Source organism: Oncorhynchus nerka, linkage group LG16, assembly GCF_034236695.1.
Source record: "Oncorhynchus nerka isolate Pitt River linkage group LG16, Oner_Uvic_2.0, whole genome shotgun sequence".
Taxonomy (NCBI): Eukaryota; Metazoa; Chordata; class Actinopteri; order Salmoniformes; family Salmonidae; genus Oncorhynchus; species Oncorhynchus nerka.
Genome location: NC_088411.1, coordinates 47,856,944 through 47,880,873, shown reverse-complemented (window position 1 = coordinate 47,880,873; position 23,930 = coordinate 47,856,944). Strand labels below are relative to the sequence as shown.

General features: G+C 45.4%; 1 protein-coding gene across 3 annotated transcripts in view; it reads right to left on the bottom strand.

Moving 5' to 3' along the window:
* Positions 1 to 23,930, bottom strand: part of LOC115125280 (CSC1-like protein 2) — a 142,998-nt gene that overhangs the window by 90,679 nt on the left and 28,389 nt on the right. Inside the window, exons 3-10 of one of the 3 annotated variants that reach the window (XM_065002708.1) lie at positions 22,935 to 23,014; positions 21,625 to 21,663; positions 15,886 to 15,976; positions 12,666 to 12,703; positions 8,279 to 8,421; positions 4,222 to 4,273; positions 3,342 to 3,450; positions 3,047 to 3,117 (exon numbers count right to left, since the gene is read on the bottom strand). In XM_065002708.1, coding sequence (XP_064858780.1) covers positions 3,047 to 3,117; positions 3,342 to 3,450; positions 4,222 to 4,273; positions 8,279 to 8,421; positions 12,666 to 12,703; positions 15,886 to 15,976; positions 21,625 to 21,663; positions 22,935 to 23,014 — 623 coding nt within the window. Of the gene's footprint in view, positions 1 to 3,046; positions 3,118 to 3,259; positions 3,290 to 3,341; positions 3,451 to 4,221; positions 4,274 to 8,278; positions 8,422 to 12,665; positions 12,704 to 15,885; positions 15,977 to 21,624; positions 21,664 to 22,849; positions 22,871 to 22,934; positions 23,015 to 23,930 lie in introns of those variants that run through there. The other 2 variants (XM_065002710.1, XM_065002709.1) reach the window with 2 other exon arrangements.

Here is a 23,930-nt window from a genome sequence, read left to right as displayed (position 1 = left end):
ACACACGACCCGGTTCCTCCCAGTGTGTGTCCCCTCCTACAGCCTAACACACAACCCGGTTCCTCCCAGTGTGTGTCCCCCAGCCCCTCTTACAGCCTAACACACGACCCGGTTCCTCCCAGTGTGTGTCCCCTAGCCCCTCCTACAGCCTAACACACGACCCGGTTCCTCCCAGTGTGTGGCCCCTCCTACAGCCTAACACACGACCCGGTTCCTCCCAGTGTGTGGCCCCTCCTACAGCCTAACACACGACCCGGTTCCTCCCAGTGTGTGGCCCCTCCTACAGCCTAACACACGACCCGGTTCCTCCCAGTGTGTGGCCCCTCCTACAGCCTAACACACGACCCGGTTCCTCCCAGTGTGTGGCCCCTCCTACAGCCTAACACACGACTCACATGATTCAGCTCATAGGCTTTTTTTGTTAGGAGCAATCACACAGATAGCAGGCCTGCTATTGTCTGTATAGGGCCGGGACTCATGGACCCAAACACACAGATAGGCCTGCTATTGTCTGTATAGGGCCGGGACTCATGGACCCAAACACACAGATAGGCCTGCTATTGTCTGTATAGGGCCGGGACTCATGGACCCAAACACACAGATAGGCCTGCTATTGTCTGTATAGGGCCGGGACTCATGGACCCAAACACACAGATAGGCCTGCTATTGTCTGTATAGGGCCGGGACTCATGGACCCAAACACACAGATAGGCCTGCTATTGTCTGTATAGGGCCGGGACTCATGGACCCAATCACACAGATAGGCCTGCTATTGTCTGTATAGGGCCGGGACTCATGGACCCAAACACACACACAGACCAGGGGTAGGGTCAGGACAAGTAAAGCCTTACCCAACTGACTAGGGAAAGGGTTTCAATATAATGTAACCCTGTAGAGAGACTACTCTCAGAGAGACTACATTAATGTAACCCTGTAGAGAGACTACTCTCAGAGAGACTACATTAATGTAACCCTGTAGAGAGACTACTCTCAGAGAGACTACTAGGGAATGGGTTTCAATATAATGTAGCCCTGTAGAGAGACTACATTAATGTAACCCTGTAGAGAGACTACATTAATGTAACCCTGTAGAGAGACTACATTAATGTAACCCTGTAGAGAGACTACATTAATGTAACCCTGTAGAGAGACTACATTAATGTAACCCTGTAGAGAGACTACATTAATGTAACCCTGTAGAGAGACTACATTAATGTAACCCTGTAGAGAGACTACATTAATGTAACCCTGTAGAGAGACTACATGAATATTAACCCTGTAGAGAGACTACATTAATGTAACCCTGTAGAGAGACTACATTAATGTAACCCTGTAGAGAGACTACATGAATATTAACCCTGTAGAGAGACTACATTAATGTAACCCTGTAGAGAGACTACATTAATGTAACCCTGTAGAGAGACTACATTAATATTAACCCTGTAGAGAGACTACATTAATGTAACCCTGTAGAGAGACTACATTAATGTAACCCTGTAGAGAGACTACATTAATGTAACCCTGTAGAGAGACTACATTAATGTAACCCTGTAGAGAGACTACATTAATATTAACCCTGTAGAGAGACTACATTAATGTAACCCTGTAGAGAGACTACATTAATGTAACCCTGTAGAGAGACTACATGAATATTAACCCTGTAGAGAGACTACATTAATGTAACCCTGTAGAGAGACTACATTAATGTAACCCTGTAGAGAGACTACATTAATGTAACCCTGTAGAGAGACTACATTAATGTAATTAGTATAGTTTTTCCCCCAAGGGATAAATTCTGAAAGAAACTATTGCCACTTGTGAATCAGTGTTGCCAGATACAGGGAACAGACAGCACTTACTCAGTGTTGCCAGATACAGGAAACAGACAGCACTTACTCAGTGTTGCCAGATACAGGGAACAGACAGCACTTACTCAGTGTTGCCAGATACAGGGAACAGACAGCACTTACTCAGTGTTGCCAGATACAGGGAACAGACAGCACTTACTCAGTGTTGCCAGATACAGGGAACAGACAGCACTTACTCAGTGTTGCCAGATACAGGGAACAGACAGCACTTACTCAGTGTTGCCAGATACAGGGAACAGACAGCACTTACTCAGTGTTGCCAGATACAGGGAACAGACAGCACTTACTCAGTGTTGCCAGATACAGGGAACAGACAGCACTTACTCAAAGTGTTGCCAGATACAGGGAACAGACAGCACTTACTCAGTGTTGCCAGATACAGGGAACAGACAGCACTTACTCAGTGTTGCCAGATACAGGAAACAGACAGCACTTACTCAGTGTTGCCAGATACAGGGAACAGACAGCACTTACTCAGTGTTGCCAGATACAGGGAACAGACAGCACTTACTCAGTGTTGCCAGATACAGGAAACAGACAGCACTTACTCAGTGTTGCCAGATACAGGGAACAGACAGCACTTACTCAGTGTTGCCAGATACAGGGAACAGACAGCACTTACTCAGTGTTGCCAGATACAGGGAACAGACAGCACGTACTCAAAGTGTTGCCAGATACAGGAAACAGACAGCACTTACTCAGTGTTGCCAGATACAGGAAACAGACAGCACTTACTCAGTGTTGCCAGATACAGGGAACAGACAGCACTTACTCAGTGTTGCCAGATACAGGGAACAGACAGCACTTACTCAGTGTTGCCAGATACAGGGAACAGACAGCACTTACTCAGTGTTGCCAGATACAGGGAACAGACAGCACTTACTCAGTGTTGCCAGATACAGGGAACAGACAGCACTTACTCAAAGTGTTGCCAGATACAGGAAACAGACAGCACTTACTCAGTGTTGCCAGATACAGGGAACAGACAGCACTTACTCAGTGTTGTCAGATACAGGGAACAGACAGCACTTACTCAGTGTTGCCAGATACAGGGAACAGACAGCACTTACTCAGTGTTGCCAGATACAGGAAACAGACAGCACTTACTCAGTGTTGCCAGATACAGGAAACAGACAGCACTTACTCAAAGTGTTGCCAGATACAGGAAACAGACTTACTCAAAGTGTTGCTTGATGTGCTTCTCCTCTGCATACTTGGAGATCCCATTGACAAATAAAGTGCGTTTCACCTGAAAATAAAAAAAAGACCAAACAAATGAAGATACAGTGGAGTTTTCACATCGACCTGGTACATCTACAGCCTGGCAGTGGAGGGTGTGTGTGTGTGTGTATGTGTGTGTGTGTGTGTGTGTGTGTGTTCATACCACCCACCAGGTCGTCCTCTCTGTAGTGCATCTTGGAGGTGTGTGTGTGTGTGTGTGTGTGTGTGTGTGTGTGTGTTCATACCACCCACCAGGTCGTCCTCTCTGTAGTGCATCTTGGAGGTGTGTCGTCTCATGCTGTACACGGTCAGCAACAGGTAGAGGAACGCAAAGGTGGTGTGGAGCCACAGGAGCATGTTACTGTGAGGGGGGGGGGGGGGCAGAAACAGACACACAGACAGACAGGCACAGATTAAAACACAGTTAGTCAGACAGACAGGCAGGCAGGCAGACAGTTAGACAGTTAGTCAGTCAGACAGACAGTTAGTCAGGCAGGCAGACAGGTAGACATACAGACAGTTAGTCAGACAGACAGACAGAGACAGAAAGACAGGCAGGCATACAGACAGTTAGTCAGTCAGTCAGTCAGTCAGTCAGTCAGTCAGTCAGTCAGTCAGTCAGACAGACAGACAGTTAGTCAGACAGACAGACAGACAGACAGTTAGTCAGACAGGCAGGCAGACAGACAGACAGGCAGTTAGTCAGACAGACAGTTAGTCAGATATGCAGTTAGTCAGACAGGCAGTTAGTCAGACAGACAGAGCCAGAAAGACAGGCAGACAGACAGTTAGTCAGACAGACAGACAGACAGTTAGTCAGACAGGCAGACAGGCAGTCAGACAGGCAGTTAGTTAGTCAGACAGGCAGTTAGTTAGTCAGACAGGCAGTTAGTTAGTCAGACAGGCAGTTAGTCAGACAGGCAGTTAGTCAGACAGGCAGTTAGTCAGACAGGCAGTTAGTCAGACAGGCAGTTAGTCAGACAGGCAGTTAGTCAGACAGGCAGTTAGTCAGACAGGCAGACAGGCAGACAGGCAGTTAGTCAGACAGGCAGACAGTTAGACAGACAGGCAGACACCAACCATTCCTTCTGTAATTGCAACCTAGATAAAGCACTAATGTAGAATCACTCACTTGGCATCCAGATTGGCTAGAGTGGTGCGTCCAAAACTGTAGGCATCATTTTCTGTGTGGGGGAAAAGGGTTAGGTCAGAGGTCAGAAACAGGAGAATAACGGGACATTACACTGTTGAAACAGGAGAATAACGGGACATTACACTGTTGAAACAGGAGAATAACGGGACATTACGCGTAGAAACAGGAGAATAACGGGACATTACGCTGTTGAAACAGGAGAATAACGGGACATTACGCGTAGAAACAGGAGAATAACGGGATATTACGCGTAGAAACAGGAGAATAACGGGACATTACGCGTAGAAACAGGAGAATAACGGGACATTACGCGTAGAAACAGGAGAATAACGGGACATTACGCGTAGAAACAGGAGAATAACGGGACATTACACGTAGAAACAGGAGAATAACGGGACATTACGCTGTAGAAACAGGAGAATAACGGGACATTACGCTGTTGAAACAGGAGAATAACGGGACATTACACTGTTGAAACAGGAGAATAACGGGACATTACGCGTAGAAACAGGAGAATAACGGGACATTACACTGTTGAAACAGGAGAATAACGGGACATTACACTGTTGAAACAGGAGAATAACGGGACATTACGCGTAGAAACAGGAGAATAACGGGACATTACGCGTAGAAACAGGAGAATAACGGGACATTACGCTGTTGAAACAGGAGAATAACGGGACATTACGCGTAGAAACAGGAGAATAACGGGACATTACGCGTAGAAACAGGAGAATAACGGGACATTACGCTGTTGAAACAGGAGAATAACGGGACATTACGCTGTTGAAACAGGAGAATAACGGGACATTACGCGCAGAAACAGGAGAATAACGGGACATTACGCGCAGAAACAGGAGAATAACGGGACATTACGCGTAGAAACAGGAGAATAACGGGACATTACGCTGTTGAAACAGGAGAATAACGGGACATTACGCTGTTGAAACAGGAGAATAACGGGACATTACGCTGTTGAAACAGGAGAATAACGGGACATTACGCGTAGAAACAGGAGAATAACGGGACATTACACTGGTGAAACAGGAGAATAACGGGACATTACGCGTAGAAACAGGAGAATAACGGGACATTACACGGTTGAAACAGGAGAATAACGGGACATTACACGGTTGAAACAGGAGAATAACGGGACATTACACTGGTGAAACAGGAGAATAACGGGACATTACGCGTAGAAACAGGAGAATAACGGGACATTACACTGGTGAAACAGGAGAATAACGGGACATTACGCGTAGAAACAGGAGAATAACGGGACATTACGCTGTTGAAACAGGAGAATAACGGGACATTACGCTGTTGAAACAGGAGAATAACGGGACATTACGCGTAGAAACAGGAGAATAACGGGACATTACGCTGTTGAAACAGGAGAATAACGGGACATTACGCTGTTGAAACAGGAGAATAACGGGACATTACGCTGTTGAAACAGGAGAATAACGGGACATTACGCGTAGAAACAGGAGAATAACGGGACATTACACTGGTGAAACAGGAGAATAACGGGACATTACGCGTAGAAACAGGAGAATAACGGGACATTACACGGTTGAAACAGGAGAATAACGGGACATTACACGGTTGAAACAGGAGAATAACGGGACATTACACTGGTGAAACAGGAGAATAACGGGACATTACGCGTAGAAACAGGAGAATAACGGGACATTACACTGGTGAAACAGGAGAATAACGGGACATTACGCGTAGAAACAGGAGAATAACGGGACATTACGCTGTTGAAACAGGAGAATAACGGGACATTACGCTGTTGAAACAGGAGAATAACGGGACATTACGCGTAGAAACAGGAGAATAACGGGACATTACGCGTAGAAACAGGAGAATAACGGGACATTACGCGTAGAAACAGGAGAATAACGGGACATTACGCTGGTGAAACAGGAGAATAACGGGACATTACGCTGGTGAAACAGGAGAATAACGGGACATTACACTGTTGAAACAGGAGAATAACGGGACATTACACTGTTGAAACAGGAGAATAACGGGACATTACGCTGTTGAAACAGGAGAATAACGGGACATTACGCTGTTGAAACAGGAGAATAACGGGACATTACGCTGTTGAAACAGGAGAATAACGGGACATTACGCGTAGAAACAGGAGAATAACGGGACATTACACGGTTGAAACAGGAGAATAACGGGACATTACGCTGGTGAAACAGGAGAATAACGGGACATTACGCTGGTGAAACAGGAGAATAACGGGACATTACGCTGGTGAAACAGGAGAATAACGGGACATTACACTGTTGAAACAGGAGAATAACGGGACATTACGCGTAGAAACAGGAGAATAACGGGACATTACGCTGTTGAAACAGGAGAATAACGGGACATTACGCGTAGAAACAGGAGAATAACGGGACATTACACTGTTGAAACAGGAGAATAACGGGACATTACGCTGTTGAAACAGGAGAATAACGGGACATTACACTGTTGAATGTACGTTCTAGTTCATTGTATTTCTATGGGTGGGTTATTGAATGCGAATGTATGTTCTAGTTCATTATATTTCTATGGGTGGGTTATTGAATGGGAATGTACGTTCTAGTTCATTATATTTCTATGGGTGGGTTGTTGAATGCGAATGTACATTCTAGTTCATTATATTTCTATGGGTGGGTTATTGAAGGGAATGTACGTTCTAGTTCATTGTATTTCTATGTGTGGGTTATTGAATGTGAATGTACTGTACGTTCTAGTTCATTATATTTCTATGGGTGGGTTATTGAATGTACTGTACGTTCTAGTTCATTATATTTCTATGGGTGGGTTATTGAATGTACTGTACGTTCTAGTTCATTATATTTCTATGGGTGGGTTATTGAATGTACTGTACGTTCTAGTTCATTATATTTCTATGGGTTTCAGAATCTTTGTCTTCAGATGAGGTTGTGGTCTGATTTTTATATGAAAGTGAGGAAATGAATCCACAAGGAGCTGATTCAATTCATGTGATACACAGAATATATTTAAATTGGCTTCAGTCGAATCTACCCTGCATGCCCACAGCTTTTTCTACACGGGAGAACATTGATAGTAATTAATGGTGGTTTGTCTATAATCTAATAACACCACTTCTAGAATTACCTCTAGGTCTTTATCTTATTAACACAAGGGCCTTGTGGTTAGTGTCCACCCTGAGATTGGAAGGTTGGAGGTTCAATCCCCGGGCAAGTCATAACAAAGACTAAAAAAAAGACAAATGGGACCCGATGCTCCTCTGCTTGGCATGAGAGGAGATGGATTGGGGGCCCTAAGATAGACTAGTGTCCTGTCCAGGGGGTGTCCTGTACATCAAGCTGTCTCTACAGAAACAGGAGATAGACTAGTGTCCTGTCCAGGGGGTGTCCTGAGGAGATAGACTAGTGTCCTGTCCAGGGGGTGTCCCGAGGAGATAGACTAGTGTCCTGTCCAGGGGGTGTCCCGAGGAGATAGACTAGTGTCCTGTCCAGGGGGTGTCCTGTACATCAAGCTGTCTCTACAGAAACAGGAGACAGACTAGTGTCCTGTCCAGGGGGTGTCCTGTATATCAAGCTGTCTCTACAGAAACAGGAGATAGACTAGTGTCCTGTCCAGGGGGTGTCCTGTACATCAGAAACAGGAGATATGTGAGCCCACAGGACAGGAGTCTGTACTATGTAATCATACACATGGTTAGCAGATGTTAATGCGAGTGTAGCGAAATGCTTGTAGATGGAAAATACAACGATATAACCCCTCGAGCCACCGAAGTTAAAATAGATACAATTCAAACTATAACTACAACCTCAAAGTCCTGTACACCCAACAGATCTGAACTAAACAACTTCTGAAGTTTTATTATTTTTTTATTTTACAAGACCGACAGGGCCCTGATCAAAACAAGTGCACTACATGGAAAGGGGGGGGGCATTTATGATGTCGCCATGGTCACCATCCCAGTGTTTTGTCTCTCAGGTGTTTCCTGAAGTCCCGTCCCCTAAACCCCACTCACCCAATAGATTTCCTGAGAAGTTGACGGGCAGGACGATGGCCACTGAGAGCACGCCCACCACCACCAGCAGACCAATGATGTGCCTCTGGAAGGAGAGGTAGTGCACAGCATCTTCCCCACACTTCTCCCTGATCTCCTCATCCCTAGAGAGAGAGACAGAGACAGAGAGAGCATGTATTTGTTTTTTAATTGAATCTTTATTTAACCATGAAAGTCACTGAGACAGAGTATTTTATACAAGAACACAGTCAGAGATACTAACCAGGGTCCAGCCGTGCAGAGCTCTGAACACAGTCACTGACAGTTAAACTCACAAGACTAATTACAACCTCATTTTAACTCTTGCTGCCCCCCTTCCCCCCACACACACACACACACACACACACACACAACCTTGAGAACGACTGATATAGATTTTTTTAGGGCCGATGCCGATAATGATTTTTGGGGGTCAAGGAGGCCGATCGATGGTGATGATATTTTAGACAGTAATGTATGCATTAACGCAGCAATCGTCAAATCAATGGCTGTTTTAAAATATTCAATGCAAATAGGTTCAACGTAACGTCATGATTTTGTGATCAAGGGAACAAAACTGAACAAAAATATAAACGCAACATGTAAAGTGTTGGTCCCATGGTCTATGAGCTGAAATACAAAAATCACAGAAATGTTCCATACGCACAGAAAAGCTTATTTCTCTCAAATTTGATGCACAAATTAGTTTACATCCCTGTTGGTGAGCATTCCTCCTTTGCCAAGACCAAATCCATTTACCTGACAGGTGTGGCATATCATGAAGCTGATTCAACAGCAGGATCATTACACAGGTGCACCTTGTGCTGGGGACAATAAAAGGCCACTCTAAAATGTGCAGTTGTCACCGATGTCTCAAGTTTTGAGGGAGCAGCAATTGGCTGACTGCAGGAAGGTCCACCAGAGCTGTTGCCAGAGAATTGAATGTTCATTTCTCTACCATAAGCCGCCTCCAAGGTTGTATTAGATAAATTGGCAGTACGTCCAACCGGCCTCACAACAGCAGACCACATGTATTGCGTTCCGTGGGTGAGCGGTTTTCTGATGTCAACGTTGTAAACAGAGTGCCCCATGGTGGAGGTGGGGTTATGGTTTGGGCAGGCATCGGACAATGAACACAATTGATTTTATCGATGGCGATTTGAATGCACAGAGACAATTACGAGACCCTGAGGCCCATTGTCGTGCCATTCATCCTCCACCATCACCTCATGGTTCAGCATGATAATGCACGGCCCCATGTCGCAAGGATCTGTAGACAATTCCTGGAAGCTGAAAATGTCCCCGTTCTTCCATGGCCTGCATACTCACCAGACATGTCACTCATTAAGCATGTTTGGGATGCTCTGGATCGATGTGTACGACAGTGTGTTCCAGTTCCCGCCAATAACCAGCAACTTCACACAGCCATTGAAGAGGAGTGGGTCAACATTCCACAATCAACAGCCTGATCAACTCTATGTGAAGGAGATGTGTCGTGCTGCATGAGGCAAATGGTCTCACCAGATACTGACTGGTTTTCTGATCCACAGCAGATACTGACTGGTTTTCTGATCCACAGCAGATACTGACTGGTTTTCTGATCCACACCAGATGCTGACTGGTTTTCTGATCCACACCAGATACTGACTGGTTTTCTGATCCACACCAGATACTGACTGGTTTTCTGATCCACACCAGATACTGACTGGTTTTCTGATCCACACCAGATACTGACTGGTTTTCTGATCCACACCAGATACTGACTGGTTTTCTGATCCACACCAGATACTGACTGGTTTTCTGATCCACACCAGATACTGACTGGTTTTCTGATCCACACCAGATACTGACTGGTTTTCTGATCCACACCAGATACTGACTGGTTTCCTGATCCACACCAGATACTGACTGGTTTTCTGATCCACACCAGATACTGACTGGTTTTCTGATCCACACCAGATACTGACTGGTTTTCTGATCCACACCAGATACTGATACTGGTTTTCTGATCCACACCAGATACTGACTGGTTTTCTGATCCACAGCAGATACTGACTGGTTTTCTGATCCACACCAGATACTGACTGGTTTCCCGATCCACACCAGATACTGACTGGTTTTCTGATCCACACCAGATACTGACTGGTTTTCTGATCCACACCAGATACTGACTGGTTTTCTGATCCACAGCAGATACTGACTGGTGTTCTGATCCACAGCAGATACTGACTGGTTTTCTGATCCACAGCCCTACCCTTTTATTTAAGGTATCAGTGACCAATAGATGTATATCTGTATTCCCAGTCATGTGGAATCCATAGATCCCTACCCTTTTATTTAAGGTATCAGTGACCAATAGATGTATATCTGTATTCCCAGTCATGTGGAATCCATAGATCCCTACCCTTTTATTAAAGGTATCAGTGACCAATAGATGTATATCTGTATTCCCAGTCATGTGGAATCCATAGATCCCTACCCTTTTATTTAAGGTATCAGTGACCAATAGATGTATATCTGTATTCCCAGTCATGTGGAATCCATAGATCCCTACCCTTTTATTTAAGGTATCAGTGACCAATAGATGTATATCTGTATTCCCAGTCATGTGGAATCCATAGATCCCTACCCTTTTATTTAAGGTATCAGTGACCAATAGATGTATATCTGTATTCCCAGTCATGTGGAATCCATAGATCCCTACCCTTTTATTTAAGGTATCAGTGACCAATAGATGTATATCTGTATTCCCAGTCATGTGGAATCCATAGATTAGGACCTAATTGATTAACTGTAACTCTGTTTTAATCTTTTCAAATTGTTGCATGTTGTGATTATATTTTTGTTCAGTATATTATTTGTCATTTTCCGTGATGGGAGAAAAAAAAACTATTGTTCAGCTGTCAGGACGCATCTCTAAACAACTCAGCTGTCAGGATGAAATTCCAAACAACTCAATTGGCTAGTTCAGCTATCTGTCAAGAAATGGGAGGGTTGTAACCTGTGTCCTACTACTGCGATTGGATCGTGCGAGGCTGCAACTCCGCTCATACTTGCTACTGTTTACTGCTACTATGATAACTAGCTCAAATGGCAAAGACATTTGCTACCAATCTTTAAAATGTGCATAATAATATCGAACATGGAGATAGGAAATAATTTTAAACATCGTTCTGTCTGAATGACTCAAATCTTTCCGTCGTTTTGAGAAGTGTGATACTCACACTGATCTACAGCTTTCTTGGGTCCATCTTAGGTAGCTAAACCTATTGCGTTTTTAAAACGCTTCCTATTTCTCCTATCATCTAACCTGACTATCAACGGTTAATTTTTCGGATTTGATTGTGGCTGGTCAGATCAGCACAACAGTAAATAGTTAACGTTACAACACGCAAATCAGATGGCTCGTTGCCCCAAAATGGTGCATGTTCAAAATAATGACCTGCTAACGTTAGCTAGCTACATTGGCCATTAGCTCCTAACTGATATGTTTATCTAGCCAGCTAGCTAGCATAGTAGATAATATGGCTAGCTACATTGGCCTTAAGCTCCTAACTGATATGTTTATCTAGCCAGCTAGCTAGCATAGTAGATAATATGGCTAACTACATTGGCCTTAAGCTCCTAACTGATATGTTTATCTAGCCAGCTAGCTAGCATAGTAGATAATATGGCTAGCTACATTGGCCATAAGCTCCTAACTGATATGTTTATCTAGCCAGCTAGCTAGCATAGTAGATAATATGGCTAGCTACATTGGCCATAAGCTCCTAACAGATATGTTTATCTAGCCAGCTAGCTAGCATAGTAGATAATATGGCTAGCTACCATGGCCATTAGCTCCTAACTGATATGTTTATCTAGCCAGCTAGCTAGCATAGTAGATAATATGGCTAGCTACATTGGCCATAAGCTCCTAACTGATATGTTTATCTAGCCAGCTAGCTAGCATAGTAGATAATATGGCTAGCTACCTAACATCACAGATGAAAGGGTTTGTTATCGTAATCTTTGCTAACAGATCACATAGCTGTCTGTTTAGCTAGCACGTCCACAACAAGCCGTATTAGTAGTGAAAATAATTACACTAAACTAATATTTGCAACAAGAGATCGATTTTGATCACTGTGTCAATTAATCTGTTTTCTTAATAGTGCATCTTTCGGGTTGGAGAATGAGCTAGTTTGCTGCGGATTTTTCCCAGCTAGACATTCCTCAGTGAGTGGTGGCTGGCAGAGCAGCAGTTTTGCTAAGTAAAAGGACTATCAAAGGCTGATGGCCAATATCAGCCCGATATATTGGCTCAGCTGATTATCGGTCGTTCTCTCTCTAACACACACTCACACAACCCACTGTATGGGAGACTCACTTTATGCGGAAGATGGCTGTTAACCAGGAGCAGAAGCCCTAGAGAGAGAAGAGATTAGGTTAGACCTGCTGTAGATTAGATGAGGTTAGATGTGTCATAGATTAGATTTATTAAATCTGCCATAGGTTAGGTTAGATCTGCCGTAGGTTAGAGTAGATCTGCCGTAGGTTAGGTTAGATCTGCCGTAGGTTAGAGTAGATCTGCCGTAGGTTAGAGTAGATCTGCCGTAGGTTAGAGTAGATCTGCCGTAGGTTAGGTTAGATCTGCCGTAGGTTAGGTTCGATCTGCCGTAGGTTAGAGTAGATCTGCCGTAGGTTAGAGTAGATCTGCCGTAGGTTAGGTTCGATCTGCCGTAGGTTAGGTTAGATCTGCCGTAGGTTAGGTTAGATCTGCCGTAGGTTAGGTTAGATCTGCCGTAGGTTAGAGTAGATCTGCCGTAGGTTAGAGTAGATCTGCCGTAGGTTAGGTTCGATCTGCCGTAGGTTAGAGTAGATCTGCCGTAGGTTAGAGTAGATCTGCCGTAGGTTAGAGTAGATCTGCCGTAGGTTAGAGTAGATCTGCCGTAGGTTAGAGTAGATCTGCCGTAGGTTAGAGTAGATCTGCAGAAGGTTAGGTTAGATCTGCCGTAGGTTAGAGTAGATCTGCCACAGGTTAGGTTAGATCTGCCGTAGGTTAGACCAGCTCTATCGTAGGTTAGGATCAGATCAAATCCAATTGTATTTGTCACATACACATGGTTAGCAGATGTTAATGCGAGTGTAGCGAAATGCTTGTGCTTCTAGTTCTGACCATGCAGTAATATCTAACAAGTGATCTAACCTAACAATTTCACAACTACTACCTTATACACACAAGTGTAAAGGAATGAGGAATATGTACATAAAAATATATGAATGAGTGATGGTACAGAACTGAATAGGCAAGATGCAGTAGATGGTACAGAACTGCATAGGCTGGATGCAGTAGATGGTATAGAACTGAATAGGCTGGATGCAGTAGATGGTATAGAACTGAATAGGCTGGATGCAGTAGATGGTACAGAACTGCATAGGCTGGATGCAGTAGATGGTACAGAACTGCATAGGCTGGATGCAGTAGATGGTATAGAACTGAATAGGCTGGATGCAGTAGATGGTACAGAACTGCATAGGCTGGATGCAGTAGATGGTACAGAACTGCATAGGCAAGATGCAGTAGATGGTATAGAACTGCATAGGCAAGATGCAGTAGATGGTAAAGAGTACAGTATATACATATGAGATGAGTAATGTAGGGTATGTAAACATATAAAAGTGGCATTGTTTAAAGTGTCTAGTGATACATGTATTACATAATTTTTTTCCATTATTAAAGTCGCTAGAGTCGAGTCAGTGTGTTGGCAGCAGCCACTCAATGTTAGTGGTGGCTGTTTAACAGTCTGATGGCCTTGAGATAGAAGCTGTTTTTCAGTCTCTCAGGCAGTGGCTCGTGTGGTTGTTGTCCTTGATGATCTTTATGGCCTTCCTGTGACATCGGGTGGTGTAGGTGTCCTGGAGGGCAGGTAGTTTGCCCCCGGTGATGCGTTGTGAAGACCTCACTACCCTCTGGAGAGCCTTACGGTTGAGGGCGGAGCAGTTGCCGTACCAGGCGGTGATACAGCCCGCCAGGATGCTCTCGATTGTGCATCTGTAGAAGTTTGTGAGTGTTTTTGGTGACAAGCAAAATTTCTTCAGCCCCCTGAGGTTGAAAAGGCGCTGCTGTGCCTTCGTCACAACGCCGTCTGTGTGGGTGGACCATTTCAGTTTGTCCGTGATGTGTACGCCGAGGAACTTAACTTTCCACTCTCTCCACTACTGTCCCGTAGATGTGGATAGGGGGGGGTTCTCCCTCTGCTGTTTCCTGAAGTCCACGATCATCTCCTTTGTTTTGTTGACATTGAGTGTGGTTATTTTCCTGACACCACACTCCGAGGGCCCTCACCTCCTCCCAGTAGGCCATCTCATCGTTGTTGGTAATCAAGCCTACCACTGTTGTGTCGTCCGCAAACTTGATGATTGAGTTGGAGGCGTGCATGGCCACGCAGTCGGGGGTGAACAGGGAGTACAGGAGAGGGCTCAGAACGCACCCTTGTGGGGCCCCAGTGTTGAGGATCAGCGGGTTGGAGATGTTGTTACCTACCCTCACCACCTAAGGGCGGCCCGTCAGGAAGTCCAGGACCCAGTTGCACAGGGCGGGGTTGAGACCCAGGGTCTCGAGCCTGATGACGAGTTTGGAAGGTACTATGGTGTTAAATACTGAGCTGTAGTCGATGAACAGCATTCTTACATAGGTATTCCTCTGCAGTAGGTTAGGTTAGATCTGCAGAAGGTTAGGTTAGATCTGCAGAAGGTTAGGTTAGATCTGCAGAAAGTTAGGTTAGATCTGCAGAAGGTCAGGTTAGATCTGCAGAAGGTCAGGTTAGATCTGCAGAAGGTTAGATCTGCAGAAGGTTAGGTTAGATCTGCAGAAGGTTAGATCTGCAGAAGGTTAGATCTGCAGAAGGTTAGATCTGCAGAAGGTTAGATCTGCAGAAGGTTAGGTCTGCAGAAGGTTAGGTCTGCAGAAGGTTAGGTTAGGTCTGCAGAAGGTTAGGTTAGGCCTGCAGAAGGTTAGGTTAGGTCTGCAGAAGGTTAGGTCTGCCGTAGGTTAGGTTAGGTCTGCAGAAGGTTAGGTTAGTTCTGCTGTAGGTTAGGTCTGCAGAAGGTTAGGTTAGGTCTGCCGTAGGTTAGGTTAGGTCTGCCGTAGGTTAGGTTAGGTCTGCCGTAGGTTAGGTTAGGTCTGCCGTAGGTTAGGTTAGGTCTGCCGTAGGTTAGGTCTGGGGCGTCAGGTAGCCTAGTGGTTAGAGGGTTGGATTAATAACCGAAAAGGTTGCAAGTTCAAATCCCTGAGCTGACAATGTAAAAATAGTTCATTCTGCCCCTGAACAAGGTAGTTAACCCACTGTTCCCAGGCCGCCATTGAAAATAAGAATTTGTTCTTAACTGACTTGCCTGGTTAAATAAAGGTTATAAAAAAATATATATATTTTTAAAGATCACATTACTTTTCACAATGCAAATGGTTTGTGACTCTTCGATGGTGTTCAGCAAGAGCTTTTAACGGTGATTTGGTGGTATCCGGAACCGACAGGGTTAGAAACCGATGCTCTAGCGTAGACGCTCCACACCCCATGATCCCAGTAAAAACAGGAAGTAGTACTTACGTTGTCTCTCTGCTCAAAGTCCACTGAGCTGGAGACAGAGGTCAGGCGTTCGTAGCGATCGGGAAGCTCTGACGTTATGGCAGACGCCACACTGCGCACACACACACAATGTTAAAAGGATACAATTAGTATTAGCTTAGCATTAGCCTAGTGCTCCCCCAAAAACAAACCTGATGGAGATCGCTTTAGCCAAGCATTAGCATAGCACAACACCAAAAAGTTAGGCTTTGATATCACCATTGTAGTACAGTACCAATGGTGTATTTATTTACAGAGTAGTTAGTTCACTGGCCACACATGGCTCTGAAATGGTCTGGAGAGGCTGGTCCTGGGCTGGTCCTAGTTCACTGGCCACACATGGCTCTGAAATGGTCTGGAGAGGCTGGTCCTGGGCTGTGTTCACACGGTTGCACCACTTACATTACAATTCTGGAATTTCAGTTTATTTCCTGAATTGACAGAATTGAATGTAATTGACCGGAGACAGAGTTGAGGTTTTAGTGGGGCGTAGGTCTACTCCTCATCGGTGTTGGGATTAGTTATTTGAAAAATATACATTACATTTACAGAACCAGTCAAACGTTTCAGAACACCTACTCATTGGAGTGGCATGTTAGCTTAAAAAGACTGGTACTAGAGACAATCAATCCTCTCCTGGATGAAGATCCCTGATGCCCAAATTGTTTTGTGCATACTTTATACTTTTTTTAAAATTATTTAAATAGCGCACCTGTCACGACTTCCCCTGAAGTCGGTTCCCTCTCCTTGTTCGGGCAGCGTTCGACTTCACCTGCTTTCTAGCCATCGACGATCCATTTTTCATTTGTTTTGTCTTTGTTTTCTACACACCTGGTTTCTATTCCCCAATTACATGTTCATTATTTAACCCTCTGTTTCCCCATGTTGGGGTGCGTGTTTGTAATTTATGTTCTATGTTGACGGCTGGTATTTTGTTGCCGGGTTTTGTATTTAGTCCCGTTTAGTCGTGGTATATTTAGTCGTGGTATATTTGGTCGTGGTATATTTGGTCGTGGTATATTTAGTCGTGGTATATTTAGTCGTGGTATATTTAGTCGTGGTGTATTTAGTCGTGGTGTATTTAGTCGTGGTATATTTAGTCGTGGTATATTTAGTCGTGGTATATTTAGTCGTGGTATATTTAGTCGTGGTATATTTAGTCGTGGTGTATTTACTCCCTGTATATTTAGTCGTGGTATATTTGGTCGTGGTATATTTGGTCGTGGTATATTTAGTCGTGGTGTATTTACTCCCTGTATATTTAGTCGTGGTGTATTTGGTCGTGGTGTATTTAGTCGTGGTGTATTTAGTCGTGGTGTATTTAGTCCCTGTATATTTAGTCGTGGTATATTTGGTCGTGGTATATTTGGTCGTGGTATATTTAGTCGTGGTGTATTTACTCCCTGTATATTTGGTCGTGGTGTATTTAGTCGTGGTGTATTTAGTCGTGGTGTATTTAGTCGTGGTGTATTTAGTCGTGGTATTTAGTCGTGGTGTATTTAGTCGTGGTGTATTTAGTCGTGGTGTATTTAGTCGTGGTGTATTTAGTCGTGGTGTATTTAGTAGTGGTATATTTAGTCGTGGTGTATTTAGTAGTGGTATATTTGGTCGTGGTATATTTAGTCGTGGTGTATTTAGTAGTGGTAGATTTAGTCGTGGTGTATTTAGTCGTGGTGTATTTGGTCGTGGTGTATTTGGTCGTGGTGTATTTGGTCGTGGTGTATTTGGTCGTGGTGTATTTGGTCGTGGTGTATTTGGTCGTGGTGTATTTGGTCGTGGTGTATTTAGTCGTGGTGTATTTAGTCGTGGTGTATTTAGTCGTGGTGTATTTAGTCGTGGTGTATTTAGTCGTGGTGTATTTAGTAGTGGTGTATTTAGTCGTGGTGTATTTAGTCGTGGTGTATTTAGTCGTGGTATATTTAGTCGTGGTGTATTTAGTCGTGGTATATTTAGTCGTGGTATATTTACTCCCGTTTAGTCGTGGTATATTTGGTTGTGGTATATTTAGTCGTGGTGTATTTAGTCGTGGTGTATTTAGTCGTGGTATATTTAGTAGTGGAAATTTAGTCGTGGTATATTTAGTCGTGGTATATTTAGTCGTGGTATATTTCACACACCGTTGTATTGTTTCTATACCGGTGTTTTTTCGTGTATTAAATACCTTGTCCACGCATCTCAACTCTCCTGCGCCCGACTCCTTTTCACCAGTTACTCAAATCCTTGACCTTGTATTCACTTCCAGGTAATACCGTACACAGAAACGGTTTGAACATCTGGATATAGCCTAACCGTTTGACTTTGTGTTAAAATAAAATCTCAGTTTCACTCTTCAGAGGGAGTTTGGCGATTTGAAAAAGTCACCCATTATTTTACTCTGTCACTCATAAAAATAATCTAGGTAGTAATTACGTAACGTCCCCCCCCAACCCTCACACACCCCATCAGTGAGACAACAAGGATCCAGAACAAACCTCTACAGCCCCATTCCATGCAGTTTGAGGATTCTAGAGATACACAAAAGGTCTCTCTCTGTCAGAGCCCCCAAGCAGACGTGGGAGTGATCAGAGCGGGGTGGGGAAAAGTGAAAATATTCGGCAGAGTGGTTTGGAATCATCTTTCTTATTGGTCTATTTTTTAATGACTGCATGGTGATGTCACCATAGAAGGCCCTAACTACATCCCACCAAGACAGGCAGAAATTTCACCCGGTCTTTTCAAACAGCTCTTACAATAAAAAGGACATTGTCAAAATGTTCACCATTTCACAGTGTTATTCCAACATCAGTGTGGAAATATATAGAAAACACAGGAAAATCGCATTTTTGACTGAAATGGGCCTTTAAGATGACAGATGCTAGCTAGAGAGACAAGGGTATTCACAGACGAGGGTATTCACAGACGAGGGTATTCACAGACGAGGGTATTCACAGACGAGGGTATTCACAGACGAGGGTATTCACAGACACAACATAACACCAGTGTGTAGTCATTAATACGCAGACAGAGCAGTGATTTTCAATCCTGGTCCTGTGCACCCAAAGGGATGTCCCTTTTTATTTCTGACCCCTGACCCCTGGCACTAACACAGCTGATGCAACTAATCAAATATGACCCGACGACCAGGATTGAGAGAAACACTGACAGAGGGATGTTAATCCAGGATAACGTTTCGCCTTTCAGATCACAATGAATATTGGGATCTCAATTACTACTGGGATCAATCATCTCAATTACAGCCTGGTCGCAGAACTGTTTGTACAGTCTTGTTAAACAAGTCCGCACAAACAGATCTGAGACCAGGCTACCCCCTTTAATGATTTAGAGTACTGGAAGAAATGGGTAACCTCTGCTCTGCTAAATGTCAGCCGCCAAGCTTACAACAACATTAAAAGGATGAATTCACCCAAGAGGGACTCCAGGGGGGATTACCTCAGAGTCATATCTAGTACAGAAATACAGAACCACCACAGACACACAGCTGATTGGTAGGAAGAGGTGGCTAGTAGGTAGTACAGAACCACCAGACACACAGCTGATTGGTAGGAAGAGGTGGCTAGTAGGTAGTACAGAACCATCACAGACACACAGCTGATTGGTAGGAAGAGGTGGCTAGTAGGTAGTACAGAACCACCAGACACACAGCTGATTGTTAGGAAGAGGTGGCTAGTAGGTAGTACAGAACCATCACAGACACACAGCTGATTGGTAGGAAGAGGTGGCTAGTAGGTAGTACAGAACCACCAGACACACAGCTGATTGGTAGGAAGAGGTGGCTAGTAGGTAGTACAGAACCATCACAGACACACAGCTGATTGGTAGGAAGAGGTGGCTAGTAGGTAGTACAGAACCACCAGACACACAGCTGATTGGTAGGAAGAGGTGGCTAGTAGGTAGTACAGAACCATCACAGACCGATACATACAGGAGCTGTAGGTAGGGATAACCAGTCAGGTGAGGTGTGTAGTTACTAGTTACCGTACCTCTCCACCCTGTAAACATCCTGCCTGCTGGGCGCCTCATGGGCTGCGCTCATACAGGAGGACAGGAAAGGCATGCTGCTTGTCAGAGAGTTTAACAACGAAACAGATTAGCATATAGAGCTGATTAGTTAGGGAGAGAGAGGACGTCCAACAGCAGGATTGAAACAGACACAGACAGACAGACAGACAGACAGACAGACAGACAGACAGACAGACAGACAGACAGACAGACAGACAGACAGACAGAGAGACAGAGAGACAGACAGACAGAGAGACTCAGCAGCAAAGCTTTTAAAAAACAGAGGAATGATGAAAGGAAAAAGGTGGAGAGAACAGGAGAAGAAGAAAGCCTGGAGGGAGAGAAGGAAAGAGAAAACACACACACAGAGCGAGCGAGAGAGAGAGAGAGAGAGGCCAACCCAACCCACACAGAGAGAGAGAGAGAGGCCAACCCAACCCACACCGAGAGAGAGAGAGAGAGAGAGAGACCAACCCAACCCACACAGAGAGAGAGGCCAACCCAACCCACACAGAGAGAGAGGCCAACCCAACCCACAACGAGAGAGAGAGAGAGACCAACCCAACCCACACAGAGAGAGAGACCAACCCAACCCACACCGAGAGAGAGAGAGACCAACCCAACCCACACCGAGAGAGAGAGACCAACCCAACCCACACCGAGAGAGAGAGAGAGAGGCCAACCCAACCCACACCGAGAGAGAGAGAGAGAGACCAACCCAACCCACACCGAGAGAGAGAGAGAGAGGCCAACCCAACCCACACCGAGAGAGAGAGAGAGAGAGAGGCCAACCCAACCCACACCGAGAGAGAGAGAGAGAGAGGCCAACCCAACCCACACCGAGAGAGAGAGAGGCCAACCCACAACGAGAGAGAGAGAGAGACCAACCCAACCCACACAGAGAGAGAGAGAGAGACCAACCCAACCCACAGAGAGAGAGAGAGAGAGAGAGAGAGACCAACCCAACCCACACAGAGAGAGAGAGAGAGAGAGAGAGAGACCAACCCAACCCACACCGAGAGAGAGAGAGAGAGGCCAACCCAACCCACACCGAGAGAGAGAGAGAGAGACCAACCCAACCCACACCGAGAGAGAGAGAGACCAACCCAACCCACACAGAGAGAGAGAGAGAGAGGCCAACCCAACCCACACCGAGAGAGAGAGAGAGACCAACCCAACCCACACACAGAGAGAGAGAGACCAACCCAACCCACACAGAGAGAGAGAGACCAACCCAACCCACACAGAGAGAGAGAGAGACCAACCCAACCCACACCGAGAGAGAGAGAGACCAACCCAACCCACACACAGAGAGAGAGAGACCAACCCAACCCACACCGAGAGAGAGAGAGAGAGAGACCAACCCAACCCACACACAGAGAGAGAGAGACCAACCCAACCCACACAGAGAGAGAGAGAGAGAGACCAACCCAACCCACACAGAGAGAGAGAGAGAGACCAACCCAACCCACACCGAGAGAGAGAGAGAGGCCAACCCAACCCACACCGAGAGAGAGAGAGAGAGAGAGACCAACCCAACCCACAGAGAGAGAGAGAGAGAGAGAGAGAGAGAGAGAGAGAGAGAGAGGCCAACCCACACCGAGAGAGAGAGGCCAACCCAACTCACACCAGCCTAGGTAGGAAAAGAAGAGAGTTACTCCTAGAAGATAAGAGGGGTACGAAAGAGGAAGAGAAGCAGGGTGACGCGGTAACATTACATACTATTCCTGTTCGTCCAGACGGCTGTATCGTTGACTCCGTCTTCAGAGAGAAAACAAAAACAGAAAAAACAATATGGCAGGGGGTCAGCTTGGTAGAGTCCTGGTGGAGAAACTAGTGATCGATGCAGTTAATCAGGGCCAATCACAGTTCAGTTGTCTCTACAGCGACAGAGGGCCTCTGCTGGGGTTATAACATAGTGGCTATATTACAAACATTTCCAAACAGATTAATATACAGGCCATTAGCAAATTCCTTTAACCAAAGCCACTCAACTCATACATGCACACAGTTTTTACGTATGGGTGGTCCTGGGAATTGAACCCACCGTTCCGGGGTTTCAGACGTCACGCTCTACCAAATGTATGGTAGATGTGACGAGAGTACACATAATGTAGTCTTGAGTATTGTCTATATAATAACATGAAGACCACAAATCCCTAAAATGGCTGCTTATGTTTGGTTCATACTGACTTTTTTTTTTAAAAAGCATCAAACACAGTTATGCAGTAGATGTTGAGTCAAAGGGGAGTCACTATCTGGATATGAGATGACTTACAAGTATTGCAGGCATGCAGCAGGCATGTTTTCCAATGTGCCTATCCATGGACCATCACCCTGGCTCTGTCCTAGCCACTCAATACAGCACAGTTATCTTAGCTACTACATCTACCAGTGGAGGCTCCTCAGAGGAAGAAGGGGGAGGACCATCCTACTGAATCAATTCCAGAAAAATAAAAAGTTATACTTTTTTTTTTTTAGATAAAACTATTATAAATATATTCACGTCAAAAAAATACCTGACAACAAAAAAAACACACCGACATGCGAAAGAAGCTCTACAGTAGCCTCAACAGCACCATGATGTAGCCCGGAGGACAGATAGCTTCCATCCTCCTCTTGGTACATTGACTTCAATACAAAACTTAGGAGGCTCGTGCTTCTCGCCACCTTCCGTAGACTTACATGGTAATAATGCCCTGGCTGGTCGAGTGGTAATGCCCTTACAAGAGAAGCCCTCTCCACTCTCCTCCTCTCCACTCCCCTTCTCCTCTCCCCCTCTCCACTCCCCCCCCCCCCACTCCACTCCCATTCACACACCCCCCCCTCTCCACTCCTCCTCCTCTCCTCAGCCTAGGTGGCGCTAAGAGTACTGTGTGGCATCAAAGCTGTGGGTTCAATTCCAACAGGGATCACATACATTCCCCGGTGTGACTCAGTTGGTTACCTGTCTGCATCAGTGACCAGCGCCAAGGTGTTGGGTTCAATTCCTGCAGGGATCACATGGTAAAGAGGACAGTGTAGTGGTTTACCTGTCTGCATCAGTGACCAGCGCCAAGCGGCCGTAGTCCCACGCTACCTTCCTCAAGATGGAGAACACAAACAGGAGTACCTAGGAAACACACACACACACACGTTAAAACAGGATAACTAGGAAGGTAACACACACACACACGTTAAAACAGGATAACTAGGAAGGTAACACACACACACACGTTAAAACAGGATAACTAGGAAGGTAACACACACACACACGTTAAAACAGGATAACTAGGAAGGTAACACACACACACACACACACATCAAAACAGGATAACTAGGAAGGCCACACACACACACGTTAAAACAGGATAACTAGGAAGGTAACACACACACACGTTAAAACAAACACACAAACTGACCACTTGTCAAAAGGTCATCCTTCATCTTCAATAGGGAGGGAGAGGTCCCAATGTACAGAGAGGGGGGGGGTAGGAGCCTCACCATACATTAGGCTGGCTGCCTTCCCAATGTACAGAGAGAGGGGGGGTAGGAGCCTCACCATACATTAGGCTGGCTGCCTTCCCAATGTACAGAGAGAGGGGGTAGGAGCCTCACCATACATTAGGCTGGCTGCCTTCCGAATGTACAGAGAGGGGGGGGTAGGAGCCTCACCATACATTAGGCAGGCTGCCTTCCCAATGTACAGAGAGAGGGGGGTAGGAGCCTCACCATACATTAGGCAGGCTGCCTTCCCAATGTACAGAGAGGGGGGTAGGAGCCTCACCATACATTAGGCTGGCTGCCTTCCCAATGTAGAGAGAGAGGGGGTAGGAGCCTCACCATACATTAGGCTGGCTGCCTTCCCAATGTACAGAGAGAGGGGGTAGGAGCCTCACCATACATTAGGCTGGCTGCCTTCCCAATGTACAGAGAGAGGGGGGGTAGGAGCCTCATCATACATTAGGCTGGCTGCCTTCCCAATGTACAGAGAGAGGGGGGTAGGAGCCTCACCATACATTAGGCTGGCTGCCTTCCCAATGTACAGA